General features: G+C 34.9%; 1 protein-coding gene across 1 annotated transcript in view; it reads left to right on the forward strand.

The window, feature by feature from the left end:
• The window catches only part of SLF1 (SMC5-SMC6 complex localization factor 1), an 83,087-nt gene that overhangs the window by 1,884 nt on the left and 63,494 nt on the right, over positions 1-17,709 (forward strand). Inside the window, exons 2-5 of the mRNA XM_045898672.3 lie at positions 9,662-9,775; positions 9,931-10,006; positions 11,170-11,410; positions 16,377-16,539. Of these exons, the coding sequence (XP_045754628.1) occupies positions 9,662-9,775; positions 9,931-10,006; positions 11,170-11,410; positions 16,377-16,539 (594 nt within the window). The remainder of the gene's footprint in view (positions 1-9,661; positions 9,776-9,930; positions 10,007-11,169; positions 11,411-16,376; positions 16,540-17,709) is intronic.

Consider the following 17,709-nt stretch of genomic DNA (forward strand, 5'->3'; position numbering starts at 1 on the left):
AGGACATCTTAGTGCTTGAAAGTAAAATATCCCTGAAACTTTGAAGTTGACTTAGTTTTTACTTCCTTTATATTGAAATTACTTTAGATAGGCTGTTTTGTTATTCTTTTTTTTTTTTTAAAGATTTTATTTATTTATTTGAGAGCGAGCGAGAGAAAAACAGCATGAGAGAGGAGACGGTCAGAGGGAGAAGCAGGCTCCCCGCTGAGCCGGGAGCCCGATATGGGACTCGATCCCAGGACCCTGGGATCATGACCTGAGCCGAAGGCAGTCGCTTAACCAACTGAGCCACCCAGGCGCCCTGTTTTGTTATTCTTGATGAAGTCCATATGAATTAGTCTAGTGATTAATTCATACAAGATCCATTTTGAGAGGAAAATAATGAAAATTTCCTTTTTCATAAGAAAATGGCACTCTTAAGATTGTTCTTAGAAATGCTTTAAAGTTTGGGCGCCTGGGTGGCTCAGTTGGTTAAGCTACTGCCTTCGGCTCAGGTCATGATCCTGGAGTCCCTGGATCGAGTCCCGCATCGGGCTCCCTGCTCGGCAGGGAGTCTGCTTCTCCCTCTGACCCCCCCTCTCATGTGCTCTCTCTCATTCTCTCTCTCTCTCAAATAAATAAATAAAATCTTTAAAAAAAAAAATGCTTTAAAGTTTTAGACATTAGTTATTTTTATAATTATGTTTAAATATTTTCAGTAATATAGCTTGTCTAAATATCTCCTCACCCTCATAGTAGATTCCTTTACCTGCAGTGTATTTTTCTCTTGCACTAGCTAAAAATAGATTACTTTGTAAAATTATAATATGGTTAAAAGTATTAGACTAAATTCTGAAATTTAAGTCAAAGTGGTATCATAGAAAAGGTATATCACTTCTGCAGAAACAGGCAGGTCTTTGCACTGAGCCTTGATTTCACTATTTTGCTAGCTGTGTATCTTTGAGCTAGTTTCTTAATTGCTAAGATTCCCCAGTATCCTCATCTGTATGAGCAGGGTAAACAGCGCTTAAATTGTCTGTATGGAAACGAGCTAACATGTACTGCGTAGACCATAGTAGGTCCTCAATAAAAGTGAACTCCTGCTTTTTTAACCTTACATCTTATGCTCCTACTAAATAGTTAAGTAATACAGAGTTCCTAATACAAACTTAAAGCAGATTTGACTTTCATCCCCTATGGCTAACCAACATAGACTGTCCATCCATTCTTTTTTCCCTGAACATTGTCTCTCTTGTTTCATCTCGCTTCCTTAAGGGCCCCTTTATCCATAAAAATAGCATCTCCAGTTCAGCCTGTTCTCTGAATGTTATTGGATAGATTGAACACTTCCATAAGTCCTCTTAGCCTGTCATTTCTTCCTCACCACAGTCACTTGGCTGCAACTGCTCCATTTCCTCCCTCTCCTCAAAGAGACTGAGTATGACCGCTCCTTTCCCAAATAATGCCATTGAAGTAAGAGCATCTAGAAATCGCCACTGGAGACTGCAATCAAATAACTACGTATATATGCATATATGTACACACACACAATAACATATATACATGCACACACATATTCCGTATCTTTAAAGGATGAGACCGAACGAGACACTACATCTTTAAGGAAAAATTTCCAAAGGCTAGCTGAATGAAATTAAGCCAAAGGGCTAATTTGGCTCCTAGGCCAGGAGGGTACAGAATTCCTAAACTCCACTCGATGTTTATAGCGTTCAGAGCCAAATAGTAGTTTACTCAATATGAATATGGTGATTTGTATCTACCTTTTGCAATACTGGTTAAAACAGTGATGTAACACTTTGACCCTTTTCACTTATTTACTTTCCCAGTTAAACACTTTAGATAAGAGAAACCATGAAAATCTTAAAATTCTTGAATTCAAAGCAGCAATATTGATTGTATTCAAGGGTTGATAAATCTTTTCAAGAAAAGGGAAATTTTAAAGATGATTTTCTTTAGATTTAAAATCAAAATAGTTCACTAGAATAACATTAAGAAACCATTAGTTTTCAACCTGGTGTTCTTGAAACGAAGAATATTCACTGGAATGGAAAAATGATCACAATGTAATTTTAAATAAAAATTAAGATACAGAACTATATGATAATCTCAATTTTGTTGTATATATATGTTTTTTCACACACAAAACTTTTAAGCCCTACCCCCGCCCCCAGGTGTTAACGGTAGTATTAATGGATGCAGGGATTACAGGTGATTTTAATCTTTCTATATACTTTAGTATTTTTAAAATTTTCTATAATCATGGATTAATTACAATTGACAGTAAAAGTTACTTTGGGGGAATTTTTAGTTCTTAATTGCAAATAAACCTTTTAATAAATCCTTTATCTTAGTTATCAGCATACAACTTACAGAGTACGTTATGTTTTCAAAGTTCTGTGAAACCCTATGGCTGATGATAAAATCACTTGTAATGCAGAGTAGCATTTCCTACCACAAACCTTGTTAAGCATCCCTGCCCGTTTTTGGCAGCACTTTCTTCTTTCAGTCAACTCTTAGACCCTGTTCTTTTATCCTCCTTCCTGAACCAGACCTTTGCATTCATCTGTATTCCTGCCTCTACTTTTCCCTGACTTCTCTTTTCAACATACTCTGTGTATCATATTCAAATATGTTTCAGCTATGTGTCATATTGTAAAGAATTCATAGGACCTAAAAAGCTAGTACATAATAAAATGTTCTTAATTATGATGAGTGCTATAGGTTTATTTGCATTTCTAACTAGCACCAACTGCAGAGGAATTTCAGGCATCGGGGATAGGCCCATGTGGGAGATATTTTGGGAAAGTCCACACCACAGAGACAGTTGCTTTCTCTGCATAAATGCCAGCTCTGTTCACAGTCATTATCTCCTTAGTTGTGTGTATTATATGGTTCGAGGTAAGTAACTAAATATTTTTTTAATTACTACAACATTCAAAAAATTAAAACAGAAGCATTTTCTTGTAATGACGACTCTAGTATAGAATTTTTCACTTTTTGACAGTAAAGATAAAACCTTTAACTTTAAAAAAAAAAGCTATCATTTTTGTTTTCTTTTTGTTGTGTTAGGATAGTATGTTCTGATGAATGCCTGAAGGAACGCCCCCTACAAGTTCTAGAAAAAGTTATTTCCCTAGAAATACCAATGATAAAATTATATTGCAGTGTGTTTACTTTCTTGTGCTAGAAGACTTCTTCCAGTTAGCCCTTGATCCCCATATCCCAGAACATACCACTCACACAAAACTTGATCCTATTTTTAAGGACTTTGAATTGTTTGAGTCTTTAGTAGGTATTAAACCATATTATATAGTGCTCTCTTTGGATTCATTGGCATATCAGGCTGTTGTTTCTTGTTTTCTTAATCCTGCAGGGTCATAAGAAGAACCATTATACTGCCAGTTTTATAAATATAAATAACTCTATCCATGTATCTCTGTCTATTTCTATATTTATAGCTATTATTTTTTTCATATATCTCTGAATTAGATTTGTGATCCAGCTTGTAAGTTTGTTGTAGGATGTGGTATTAAAAAGCATTGCTAAATGTATTGTAAACTGTTATTTCAAGCAGATCATTTGATTATAGGACACTATTTGATTAGGTTAATGGAATTTGTTTTTAAGAAATTTTGCTAGTTATTGTGTGCCATCACTACGATTCACAGTTCTGTGAAAGTTTAGCCAATAGCCCAGTTTTTCTGATAAACTTGGGAGTAAATGCCCTATATGGTGGTTTTTTAAAAAGATTGATTGATTGATTGATTTGAGAGAGAGAGAGAGATTGAGTGCACGGCAGGGGAGGGGCAGAGGGAGAGGGAGAGAATCCCAAGCAGACTCCTCACAGAGCTTGGAGCCCAATATAGGGCAGATCTCAGGACCCCGAGATCATGACCTGAGCCAAAACCAAGAGTTGGCCGCATAACTAGTGAGCCGCCCAGGCGCCCCTGATTTGCATAATGTTTGAATCAGGACATCCTTTTATTTCACCTTTATTTCTTACCTTTCCTCTTGCTTGTTTAGTTTCGTTTCATATTTGTTACTCAGAGGAAAGAAATTGCATTAAAAATGCTTTCCTGATTTCTACCATTAAGCACATTTGGCTCAGTTGGTTAAGCGACTGCCTTCGGCTCAGGTCATGATCCTGGAGTCCCGGGATCGAGTCCCACATCAGGCTCCCTGCTCAGCAGGGAGTCTGCTTCTCCCTCTGACCCTCCTCCCTCTCATGCTCTCTGTCTCTCATTCTCTCTCTCTCAAATAAATAAAATCTTAAAAAAAAAAAACTTTCCTGATTTCTACCATTTAAGCACATTTGGTCCTGCTTTCATTTTATTGTGGACTCTTGCTTTGACAGAAAATGCTGTTAAATATACAAAGTGGGTGTTTTTGTTCCATTATAAAGATAATATGATTTAAGATAAAAACTACATGATACACATCCAAATCACTTAATATTTTATACATCAAAATGTATTAAAATGTCACTAATAATATTCAAATTGTAAAATAGCTGTTAATTAACTTGATCTAAAAGAGGAATATAGTATAATAACTTTTTTCCCCTTACAGTTCTATATAACATACATTTAGTTCTCAGGAAGCAGAAGAATAAATTTAAAGGACAGTTTTTAAAACTTTCTGGATGATAGCATTACCTTTGAGTTTTTTTCATTGCTTTCTGTATGTATATTCTGATTATTTAACAGTAGTTTCTGTATGTTAGTATTTTAGAATAGCCAGATAGGCAAGATTTTACTTTTTTTTTTTAAGATTTTATTTATTGAGAGAGAGCTCGCTGGAGTGCGGGGGGTTGGCACAGGTAGGGGCAGTGGGAAAGGGAGAGAGAGAGAATCCCAAGCAGGCTCCACGCCCAGCCTGAAGCCTGACTCTGGGCTTGATCTCATGACCCTGAGATCATGACCTGAGCTAAATTCAAGGGTTGGACACCTAACCAACTGAGCCACCCAGGTTTCCCACGATTTTAGGTTTTCAAAGCTAATTAAACTTACCCTTTTTTTTGGCAACATTTCCTGAAATAGCCTCTGAAATAGCTTTTTTTTTTTAAAGATTTTATTTATTTATTCATGAGAGACAGAGAGAGAGAGAGAGAGGCAGAGGGAGAAGCAGGCTCCCAAGGAGTAGGGAGCCCGATGCGGGACTCGATCCCAGGACCCTGGGATCATGACCTGAGCCGAAGGCAGACGCTTAACCATCTGAGCCACCCAGGCGCCCTGAAATAGCTTTTTAAAACTTTAGAATATATGCATAAAATAAATGTAGTAAGTTAAATATGGTTAAAACACTTGTGTTCCTCTGATAAAAGTGGCTTACAAGAAATATAAAAACAATTAGTTGCCTTTCCATTAGAATACCAAGATGATATTTATAGATACGTTGAATTTCACTTATCTAGTATTTCTTAATGGACCTACCATTTTCTTTTTTGTTTGTTTTTTAATTCTTTTTTTTTTAAATGTTTTTATTTAAATTACAGTTAGCTTACAGTGTAATATTGGTTTCAGGCATACAGTATAATGATTCAGTACTTCCATGCATCACCTGGTGCTCTTCACAAGTGCACTCCTTAATCCCCATCACCTGTTTAACCCATTCCCCCCCAATCTTTTCCTTCTAGTAACCAACAGTTCTCTATAGTTAGGAGTCTCTTTCTTGGTTTGCCTCACTCTCTTTTCTAACCCCCTCCCTTGGCTTGTTTGTTTTGTTTCTTAAATTCTACCTATGAGTGAAATCATATGGTACTTTTCTTTCTCTGACTGACTTCTTTCACTCAGCATAATACTCTCTAGCTCCATTCATCTTGTTGCCAATGGCAAGATTTCATTCTCTCTGATGGCCAAGTAATATTCCATTGTGTGTGTATGTATTTATATATTTGTATGTATATATTTGCTCTAAACATCAGGGTGCATGTATCCCTTTGAATTAGTATTTTTTTTTATTCTTTAGGTAAATACCTAGTAGTGCGATTCCTGGATCATAGGGTAGTTGTATTTTTTCCTTCTTGAGAAACCTCCATACTGTTTTCCAGCGTGATTCCACGCATTTGCATTCCCACCAACAGAGCAAGAGGGTTCCCCTTTCTCCACATCCTTGCCAACACCAGTTGTTTCTTGTGTTCTTTATTTTAGCCATTCTGACAGGGGTGAGGTGATATCTCCTTGTAGTTTTGATTTGTATTTCCCTGATGATCAGTGATGTTGAGCATCTTTTCATGTGTCTCTTGGCCATCTGGATGTCTTCTTTGGAAAAATGTCTATTCATGTCTTCTGCCCATTTTTAAATTGGATTATTTTGGGGGGGTTTTGAGTTTGATAAGTTCTTTATATATTTTAGATACTAACCCTTTATCATATATGTCATTTGCAAATGTCTTCTCCCGTTCCTAGGTTGCCTTTTAGTTTTGTTGATTGTTTCCTTAGCTGTTCAGAAGCTTATTTTGATGAAGTACCAATAGTTCATTTTTGCTTTTCTTTGTCTTTCCTCAGGAGACATATCTAGAAAGAGGTTATGGCCTGTGTTCTCCTCTAGGAATTTTATGGTTTCAGATCTCACATTTAGGTCTTTAATCCATTTTGAATTTATTTTTGTGTATTATATCAGAAAATAGTCCAGTTTCATTCTTTTGCATGTTACTGTCCAGTTTTCTCATTTGTTGAAGAGACCATCTTTTTCCCATTGGATATTCTTTCCTGCTTAGTTGAAGATGATGTGACCTTATAGTTGTAGGTTCATTTCTGGGTTTTCTATTCTCTTCCACTGATCTATGTGTCTATTTTTGTGCCAATTCCGTAATGTTTTGATCACCACACATTTGTAATATAACTTGAAGTCCGAAACTGTGATGCCTCCAGCTTTGCTTTTCTTTTTCAAGGAGGACCTACCATTTTCTAAAGGAAATTTGCTTAAAGGACTTATTTACATCCCTAGAATTAATAGAAGCAACATTTCTCCTTCGTTTTGGTCATACGCCTTATAATCCACTTGCAGCTTTATTGTATATGTGTTAGTATGTGTTCTGCATCAGACTAAATCATTATTTCAAGTAACAGCATATTCTTTGTAAAGTTTTTATGTATTACCAGTCTCTTTATTAACGGATATTATAATTCAGGAGCTATGTCATATATCCCATAAAATTGGTTTAAAAAATTTGATGATTAATACAGGAAAGAATTCCTTCTGCAAGAAGCCACTTACGTTTTATGTCCTGATGATAGTATTTTACATAAGTGATTTTTCATAGGATGCCAAGCTCTGTTATGTGCATTTTATAATTTTGTACCAGAACCTTTTAACTTTTATTTTTTTAAAGATTTATTTTATTATTTAGAAAGAGAGAGCTCATGCACTGTGCAAACAGGGGAAAGGGCAGAGGGAGAGGAAGAGAGAGAATTCTCAAGCAGACTCCTTGTTCGGTATGGAACCCAACTTGGGGCTCAATTCCAGGACCTTGAGATCATGACCTGAGCCGAAATCAAGAGTTGGCTGATAAACCAACTGAGCCACCCAGATGCTCCAGAACCTTTTAACTTTTAAAAAATGTTTCACTGAAGACCCTTAACCTTACAGAACATAAAGAAAGTGTCTTTATCTTCAATTTTAGTATTTTAGAGGGTTAATGCATTATATCCCTTTCCCTCTCTTGGAGCCAATAGAGAAATAAGAAAGTCTGATGCTTTGGGGTCAAAATAACAGCTTTTTTACTGAATAAAAATTGGTTTGGAGGAGGTAGCTTTGTGCAACTCCAGGGTGCTTCTTCATACATAATCTCTGAATTCATTTACCCATGAGCCTGCTGGACTACTACTGGCAGCTTCTTAGGACATGTCAGAAAGCATTAATATGAACTGTCTTTGCGAGTATACAGATAGGTCTAGCAAAGCATATCCATTTAGTCCTGTCAAGTAACTTCTCCCAAATCAAGCAGTGATGAAGGGTAGAGAAACCAGGTGTACTGTTAGCTGATGTTATACTCCTCTTAGAAACTTTAAGCAAAGGAAATAAAGGTTCATCTTAACCCTGAGTAATGCCTTAAATTGTCATAATGAGACTTCCTGAGACTTTCTTTGAGGTTTTACATAAACACATATATGTATGTACTTCATATGTTTTTAGTATCTATATATATTCTGTCTTTGACAATAGAATTTCTGTAAATCTTGTCTTTATATACTTGTCTTGTTCTATGTAATACTTGTCACCAGTTGTCTGTTACTATTCCTGGGCTCAAACAAGTATAATTTTTAGTTTGCTTTTAATTGTCTTTAAAGAGGTCAACTGCTTTTGCTCTTTGGCATTAATTAAACACTAATCTACAGCTGTAGTGACAAAACTGGTAGAGAAATGGAAAATAACCAATTTCTGTAGTCCCTGTTTTCCTCATCTATAAAAAGAAACTAGATTTTCTCTAAGGTGCTATCAGTTCTGAAGTTCTAATGTCAGGTAAACAAAACCCTGTATTCTCATTAAAAATATTGTGAGGTGTTGTCTTTCTTGCTTATTAAATGTGCCAGTTCAAATACAAATGCTTTATGAACTACGTTTATATGTGGATTAAGGTCTCTATTTACATAAATTTGAAAAGTGTGATTTTTTTCAGTCTACTTTGTAGGTGATAAAGTGAACATATAGCAGAGTTAAGAAATGTAGACTGGGAATAGAATCCAATTCATAATATGTACCTAGTATACTAAGTTATTTGGTGTAAATGCTTTGGGAACATGAGTTCTATCAACTTCTGTAATGACTTTTAGGTACTCTTCAATATTTGTCCACAAATATTTTAAAAATTGTTAAAAAATTTGATTAGGTTTCATTGTCCACAGTGTACTTGTTTCAGAAGCTCTTAGCAAAAACAGTGCTTTTAAAATAAAGCTAGTATAGGGGCGCCTGGGTAGCTCAGTTGGTTAAGCGACTGCCTTCAGCTCGGGGTCATGATCCTGGAATCCCAGGATCAAGTCCCACATCAGGCTCCCTGCTCAGCGGGGAGTCTACTTCTTCCTCTGGCCCTCCCCCCTCTTGTGCTCTCTCTCTCTCTCATTCTCTCTCTCTCTCAAATAAAAAAATCTTAAAATAAAGCTAGTATTACTATGATAATATTTATATAAATAATCTTTTCTGAAGAATTGTATTCATATATCAGTGTGTTTTAGTGTCAAGTAATGTAGAAACACAAACATTCAGTGTTCAGACCACCAAAAAAATCTATTTACAGTCACATTTTGGGAACATAACTTTATTTTTTTTTTAAGATTAATTTATTTTAGAGAAGGAGAGCACGTGAGTGGGGGTTGGGGCAGAGGGAGAGAGAGAATCCTCAAGCAGACTCACCGCTGAGTGTGGAGCCCAGCTCAGGGCTCAGTCCCAGGACCCTGAGATCATGACCTGAGCTGAAATCAAGAGTTGGCCACTTAACTGACTGAGCCACCCAGGCACCCCGGGAAGATAACTTTATAAACCAATTTCTATTGCACATAAGCAGTCTTAACATTGTTATTTACAATAAAGCCTTGTATGTTTAATTCATTAAATGTTTGTTTTATTTTTTTATTTTTAGCACTCATAGGTAAGAAAAAATAATATCAATCCTGTGAATATTATCTTTAACATATATTATTTTCTCTATGTGTATATATGTTAGATGGAAGATGGTGCTCCAAAGCATATCATCCAAATGACAGGATTTAAGATGGAAGAAAAGGAAGCTCTAGGCAAATTGCTTTTAAAACTAGATTGCACTTTTATTAAGAGTGAGGTGAGTACAGAAACTTATAAAATATTCAATATAGACTTGAAAAATAATAATGGTCTAAGAATGATAAAATGCCCTCTTGATAAGAATAAAGTGAATGTGCTATAAAGTCAATCTTGCCTTTAGTAACATTTTTTCATTTGCATTTTTCCTTCCAGAAATACAAAAACTGTACACATCTTATAGCTGAACGCCTGTGTAAGAGTGAAAAGTTTTTAGCAGCTTGTGCAGCAGGTAAATTAACTACTTTTCTTCCTTGAAAAAAAATCTTCGTGTTAAAAAAAGTAACTTAATCTCCTAAAGATAGATAGTATCATTATTATATCAAACATAGTAAATGTGGTTTTATTTGAAATACTTTATCTGAATATTTTTCTGAAAATATTTGTTACAATATCTTTGATTTTTCTAAGTAAAACTTTGTAATACATGAAAATGTACTAAAGAGGCAGGAATACTTAACCAAAGATTTAGTGTGTTTTATGTCAGAAAAAATTTTTTAACAAAAAAGTTGGGCATAAGAATGCCCCCCCTTCAAAAAAATGCTTTAGTCAAAGTCTCGGCTCTTCTCAGTCAAGTTTGTTTTCTTTGATCTGTCATTGGAAAGAATCTGTTTTTATTCTTCTTCTACTCTGTCGCCTCCCATCCATGATATGAAGCAATGATCACCCTATTGTGTTTTTCTAAGATTTTAAATTCCATAAACCCAACTTAGGACTTAGTGTCTTCCCCTCTCTGTCACCCTTGTTGTTTCTTTTATAGTTTCTTCTACTGTGATTGAACTAGCATATCATTAGTTCACTGATCGTCCAAAAAAAAAATATTTTTAACTCAGTAAATTTATTAGTTTTTAGAGTAATTTACTAGAAATATACTTGGATTTATTATTATCTCCACAAATGAAAACCTATATTGTCCCTGCTGTTGAGAAAAATTACCATTGCCCAGATAAAGGAACTACAGAATGTTATTAGATATTCTGAAAAATTCTCTAACTCAATAAATTTGTTTTACAAAGTGTAATATTGCATAAACATTATTTAAGAAGTTTTTAGCATAGGAAGAATAATACAAATCTCAGCCAAAACAGTGAATAACAATAGTAGACATAGCTTAAGTAATACCACATTTATTTTAGTAAGTCTTAGGTTTGTATTTAATTTCGTAATGTTTAGATTTAGAATCATTATGGGAAAGATTACATACAATGTTCAGTGACATCATAGACCTCTACCAAAAATTTGGGAAAACAAACATAATTCAGAGATAATGTTGGCATTGTAGCCTAAGAGTCTTGGGATGAAAAAGGTCAAATTTTATTTGATATTTGGTCTTTATTGTTGACCATTCATTAGAACCAAAATTCTTTTGTAACTGATAGTTGGTTTGCTTTCTAGGAAAGTGGGTACTAACTAAGGACTACATAATTCATAGTGCCAAAAGTGGCAGATGGCTTGATGAAACAACTTATGAATGGGGCTACAAAATTGAAAAAGACTCCCATTATTCTCCTCAAATGCAATCTGCACCTAAAAGATGGCGTGAAGAACTGAAACGCACTGGTGCTCCAGGAGCCTTCCACAGATGGAAAGTTGTCCTCCTTGTTAGAGCTGATAAACGAAGTGATTCTCTTGTAAGGTAAGATGAGATCTCATAAAACCTAAGCAATGAATGAAAAAATAATTTTGGTTTGCTTGAATACCTTTTTGTTTCTTTGAAATTATTGATTTTGTCCAAATGAGCCATGGTGATTTACTCTTTAATCTCCGAGTTAAGTGATTCTGTACTTAATTAAGCATATGTGTCTAATAGAATAAAATCTATTTTATAGTATTGCTTTAAATTATTTTTGGGTTTCTGTTTAACTTTCCATGTTAATTCTTTTGGCTAAGTCAAGCAAAATAAAAAAACTTGGAAGATACTTGTTTTCAGTTTTGAAGCAATTTTAAATTTTGTAAGTATTTATCACAAAGGCTTTTGGGGGGGGTTTATATAGTACAGTCTTCATGGTTCGTGTTTCCTTCATTATTTCATTTCTTTCTAACTTTTACATCATATTTTTAAAATAATTCTTATTGAGTAAACTATATTCCGAGATTGCAATGACTTTTGGGGGGGTGCAAAAGCCCTTTGTCACCTTTATAGAAGTATAATTTATAGATATTAAGTATACATTTTGATAAATTTGGGGAAATTTATACACCCATATCACCTCCCCACCACAGTCAAGATCTGCAACATTTATATAATCTTAACAGTGTTCCTGTCATTACACATTTAATTCTGCCCACCAATACAAGACAACCATTGATTTCCTTTGTGTCACTGTACATTAGATGTGTCTTTTTTTTTTTAAGTTCATGTAAATGGAATTATTCTATATATACTTCTTTGATGTAGTTTCATTTGCTTAACTCATTATTTCTGAGATTCATCCAGGTTATTGTGTGTATTAGGAGTTCGTTCCTTTTTGTTGCCAAGTAGTATTCCGTTTTGCGGATGTATAACTATCTGTTTATTCACCCATTGATAGACATTTGTTTTTTGTTCTTGTTTTGTTTTGTTCTTCACTTGTGCTAATATAAATAAAGCTTCTATGAACATTTGAGTACAAGTCTTCATGTACATTTGTTTTTCTCTCTCTTGGGTTAATACTAAGAATGAAATTTCTGGCTCGGATGGCAGTTGTATACTTAACATTATAAGAAAATGCCAAACTGTTTTCTGAAGTAGTTGTACTATTTTACATCTCCTCCTAGCAATGTTCGAGATTTCAATTGCTGTGCAATTACTTTGGCACTATTGTCCAAAAGTCACTTGACTATATTTGTGTGGTCTATTTCTGGGCTTCTTACTCCATTGGTATGTGTGTACCTTATACTAAAAGCACACAGTTTTGGTTACTATAGTTCTATAATGAGTCTTGAAATCGGGTTGGGTGAGCCTCCCAACTTTGTCTTATTCAAAACTGTTTTGATGAATCTTGAATTTTTAACCACCTTGTCAATTTCTACAAAAAAGCAAGCTAGGATTTTGACTAGGATTGTAATGAATCTATAGGTCAAATTGGGAAGAATTGAGATCTTAACAATATCGAGTTGTCCTATTTATAGATTCCCTATCTCTCCAGGTCTTTAATTTCTGCCACTAATATATTACAGTTTTCACTGTATAAATCTTGTACATGTTTTGCTAAGTTTAATCCTACGTACTTCCTGTTTTGGGATGCTATTATAAATGGATTGATTGCTCTGAAAGGTTTTATGTGCATCTATTGAGATGATTGTCTTTTCTCCTTTATTCTGTTAATATGGTAAATTATTTTGATCGATTTTAAATGTTAAACCAAACTTGTTTTCCTGAACTAAACTGTACTTAATCATAGTGTGTTACCATTTTTAATAATTGCAGATTCTATCTGCAGATACTTTGTTAGGAATTTTAGTGTCTTCAATCTGAGCAACTGACAACTGTAAAAGTACATAAATTTAATATCATGGACTTTTTTTTCTTCCATAATTAGGAATTAAGAAATGGTTGCTCACTCTGACCATTTCTTTTTTTTTTTTTTAAGAAAAAGAGCTCCCAGGACTTGGGGTGGGGGGGTTGGAATCTTAAGGAGGCCCCACCCCCAGTTTGGAGCCTGACATGGGGCTCAATCTCAAGACGTTGAGATCATGACCTGAGCCAAAATCAAGAGTTGGACACTTAACCTACTAAGCCACCCAGGCGCCCCGCACTGTGACCTTTTCTGTTCAGCATTTTACCAGAGATACTAGACAGTGAAATAAGGCAAAGAAAATAAATTTAAGAGACATAGAGTTAGATAGAAAGAAATAAAAGTAATTGTCTTTATTTCCAGGAGATATGGATGTATACTAAATAACTTATCCAGAAAAGCTATTGGAAGTAATTATTGAATTCAGCAAGATGACAGAGTAGTAAGTCACTACATAAAAATTAATGGTGTTTTTATATGCTAGTAATGAACAATTGGAAATTAAACATTTAAAAACAGTGTATTACCTGTGGTTTTTAGCAGTTTGATAATGTGTCCAGATGTGTTGTATCTTGCTTATTGTCTATTATTTATTCATGTTATTTGCATGGAGTTCTCTGAGCTTCTTGGACATGTGGCTTTTTATCTTTTATTAGTTATGGAAAATTCTCAACCATTATGTTTTAAATTCTGTTGTCTTCTTTTTCTTGTGCTCTATTACCTATGTTTTAGACCAATTAATTCTTTTCCAGTTTTTGTATGTTCTGTTTTGTTTTTAACTTTTTTTCCCATTTTTATGTTTCAGTTGGATAATTTCTATTGACCTGTCAAGTTCAGTGATTCCATCCTCAGTTGCATGCAGTCTGTTCATAAGCCTGTCAAAGAGATTATTCTTTGATATAGTAACTTTTATTTCTACCATTTTTATGTACTCAGTGCTCAGTTCCTGATCTCTTAATGCGATTTGTTCAGTTTTTCCTTTGGATCTTCAAACATTTCAGTCATAGTTATTTTAAATCACTTTCTGATAATTTCAACAAATGGATCATCTCTCTGTGCTTTATATTCCTTTATCTCTTCACAGTGGTTTGGTTTTCTTCCTTTTTGTGTATGTCTTATATTTTTTTATTGCATGTATAGATATCACATATAAAGCAATAGAGGCTCAGATAAGTATTTAGATCCAAAAATGGGCTTACTTTTTCTGTAAGGCAATTAGTATGGGTAGCTGACTTAATCTTGTCAGTTTTTGAGCAGGTTTTGGATTTTGTTAATGCTATAGTTACCTTCAATGCATTCTTTCTGGTTACTCCTGCAGTGGAGTACAGTTTCTTTGTGCTTGATCTGAGTCCTGGGGTGCTGGAGGGTTTTTAGTTGATGTTTTTGCTTCACTCTCAGCTTTCAGTAGTTCCTGAAGCACTGCTGGGTCACAGGACTTTCTTGTCATTCTCTTCCTCTTTTGCTTGTTACTCATCTCTAGGTTGCAGGTAAGAGTAAGATGGGTTTTTGGTTTTGCTGATAGACTTCAGTCTTAAGCATTCTTTGTGTTCTTGTTCTCTGGGGTTGGGACTTTCTCAATATTTGTGTCTCAGTCCCCCATGGCAGCCAAATTCTGCTTTGTATCTGTGGGCAGGGTTTGGGCAAGAGAGAATTTCTAGCCTCTCCTCCAGTATTAGATTTCTGCTTTGTATTGACGCAGGAACCTATATTTGAGTGGCATTTCTTCTGCCCCTTGTCCAGGGACAGATGACTTTTGCCTCGTCCAGAAACAGTGGATCCTTTTTTGGGCTATGCAGCAGGAGGTTTTCCTGCCCCTTTCTCAGGGCACATGGATTTTACATGTATTCTCCCAATAGAAGCAGTGCTTCTTTTCCTGGATTCTGAAAGTATATGACTTTCTTACCTTACCCCAATGACATAGGACGTTTGCTTCATATGAGAGAAGGATCCAGGGACGTGGACCAGGTTTAATGTCTGTCTCTTGGTGGGCAGCCAGTCCTCACTGGCCTACTTGTGCTACCTAGTAGGGAATCTGTTTTCTGCCCATAATCTTTTTCATGAATACTGAAGCAAAGGCAAAGAGCTTGCAAGTGAGGGTAGACTTGCCTTGAGTCAGTGACTCCCAGATATTATAAATTGTCATGGTACTTGCACTTGGCCCTTAAATTTGTTAGAGTTTTACCTGATTTTTACCTACTTTTATGACAGCTACTTCTCTCCTGCACCCTGGCAAAATGAAATAGTTTTGAGTGTCCAGTCTCTTCACAAAGGGCCGTATCATTATCACTCTCCAGGAAATTAAGTTTCTTGGTTGGTTGTTACCTCAGTTCTCTGATGGGTTCATGAAAAGTTAAGATTTTTTTTAGATTATTTGGCTTTTTCTTTCTTTTTTTTAATATTTTATGTATTATTTGAGAGGAGAGAGAGAGCACGAGTGGGAAGGAGGAGCAGAGGGAAAGGGAGAAGCAGACTCCCCAGTGAGCAGGGATCCCGATACAGGGCTCGATCCCAGGACCCTGAGATCATGACCTGAGCCAAAGGCAGTTGCTTAACTGACTGAGTCACCCAGGCACCCCAATTTGGCTTTTTCTTATTGTTAGGTAATAACAGTGTTCTCTTATGGCTTTCTAAATCCTAAGCACTAGCAGAACTTTCATGAAACTTTTGAGATGTTAAAAGTTAATCAAAAACTAATTTTTTAAAAGGATGCTGGCAACTGTAGTACCTTTTTTGTGGTTTAGAATGATTTCCTTGGAAGTATGTTGCCTTCTGAGGTAGCTACTTCCCTAAATTTCTTTCATTATTGTTTTGGCTATGGAGGTGACTTTTCCGTAGGGAATAAATTCAATATTCATGATTCTTAAAAGTCTTTCCATATCAAGAAATGGATAAGTAGAAAGAAGAGCATGATTTCTTCAATATCTTCTCTGAGCAAATTAGAATTTAAGAAATCACTGCAGTAGTTATTCTCCATGGCACTCAACCCAGAGGAACTTAATTCTTTCAGAAAGTTCTACTCCTACTCTAGGAAGTAATTGATTTAGATAATTTGACTGAATAGGCTTTAAAAAAAATACTTTTTATACTATTTACATTTTTATTTAGAGTTCTGGAGGCTGGAAAAGCAAATGTTATTTTACCAAAAAGTTCACCAAGTGGAATAACTCATGTGATTGCCAGTAATGCAAGAATCAAGGCTGAGCAAGAAAAAGACCATTTTAAGGCTCCATTTTATCCAATTCAGTATCTAGGGGATTTTCTTTTAGAGGTAAGTAAAATAAATAAAAAAACATTTTTGAGTGTTTATTTTATAAAATATTCATAGTGTGAAATATGTTAAAAATTAAAATATGCTCTGAGAAAATTAAAATATGTTCTGAAGTTTAAAAATACAGTGATTAGAAGTATAGTTAACCCTTGAACTGCATGGATCAACTTATAAACAGATTTTTTTTTATAATTCAGTACAGTACTGTAAATATTCTCTTTTCATGATTTTCTTAATAACATTTTCTTTTTTCTAGCTTACCTTATTATAAGAATAGAGTACGTAATCCATATATAAAATATGTTATTCAACTTTTATTGGTAAGGTTTCTGGTCAACAGGCTATTAAGTTTCGGAGGGGCTAAGAGTTATATGTAGATTTTGGGCTGTAGGGGGTGTTGGTGCCCCAATCCCCACATTGTTCAAAGGTCAGCTGTAATTAAAGTGACATATTTTTAAAGGCAGTTGTTCTCAATTATTTAAATATTTGAGAATATTTGTGATAAACGTGGAAGAAGCTTGATGAATTTAAAATTTATCTTGAGTCTCTATTTTAGTTTTCTGTGCTTTAGTGATGTTTACTACAAACTAATTTTAGCATTTTAATGTCAGAGTATAAATAAAATAGCAGTGGACCATGGTATCATATGGCATCATTTAAGAATTTGTGGATATTTTTCCCATGGGGGAAAAAAAAGAGGTAGCTCTTTGTAAGGATTTAGAAATATTTTCCTCTCCTGTTCCTCAACCTCCCTCTTCCCACTTAGTGCAAAGACCACTTCTTAAGTTGTTTGAATGGGAACAGTCCTAAAAGAAATTCTCTGAAGATAAGAAAAGAATTTTTAAGAAGGGTCACTCAAGGTAGAAAAACCTCAGTATATCTAAAAACTACATTTTGATCTTCTAGGAAAAACTGGCTCCTTAAGTGTTTCCCTCTCAATAGATGCTATAACCTTTTATCTAATAATTTGTGTTAGAGACCTGGGAATCACCCTTGAAACCTTCCTTTCCCTTATTCCCCACATCTTGTCAATCACCAAGTCCTATTGATTTTATCATCTTAAATACTCAAATTACAGTGCTTCTGTCTTCCTATATTAACATCATCCTGAGTTCATTCTCTTTCCCCTGCCCTCCTGAAATAGACTCTTAATTACTCTCTACCTTTTAA

Source organism: Mirounga angustirostris, unplaced genomic scaffold, assembly GCF_029215605.1.
Source record: "Mirounga angustirostris isolate CCGP_5_RB_7025 unplaced genomic scaffold, mMirAng1.0.hap1 SCAF_7, whole genome shotgun sequence".
NCBI classification, from domain to species: Eukaryota; Metazoa; Chordata; class Mammalia; order Carnivora; family Phocidae; genus Mirounga; species Mirounga angustirostris.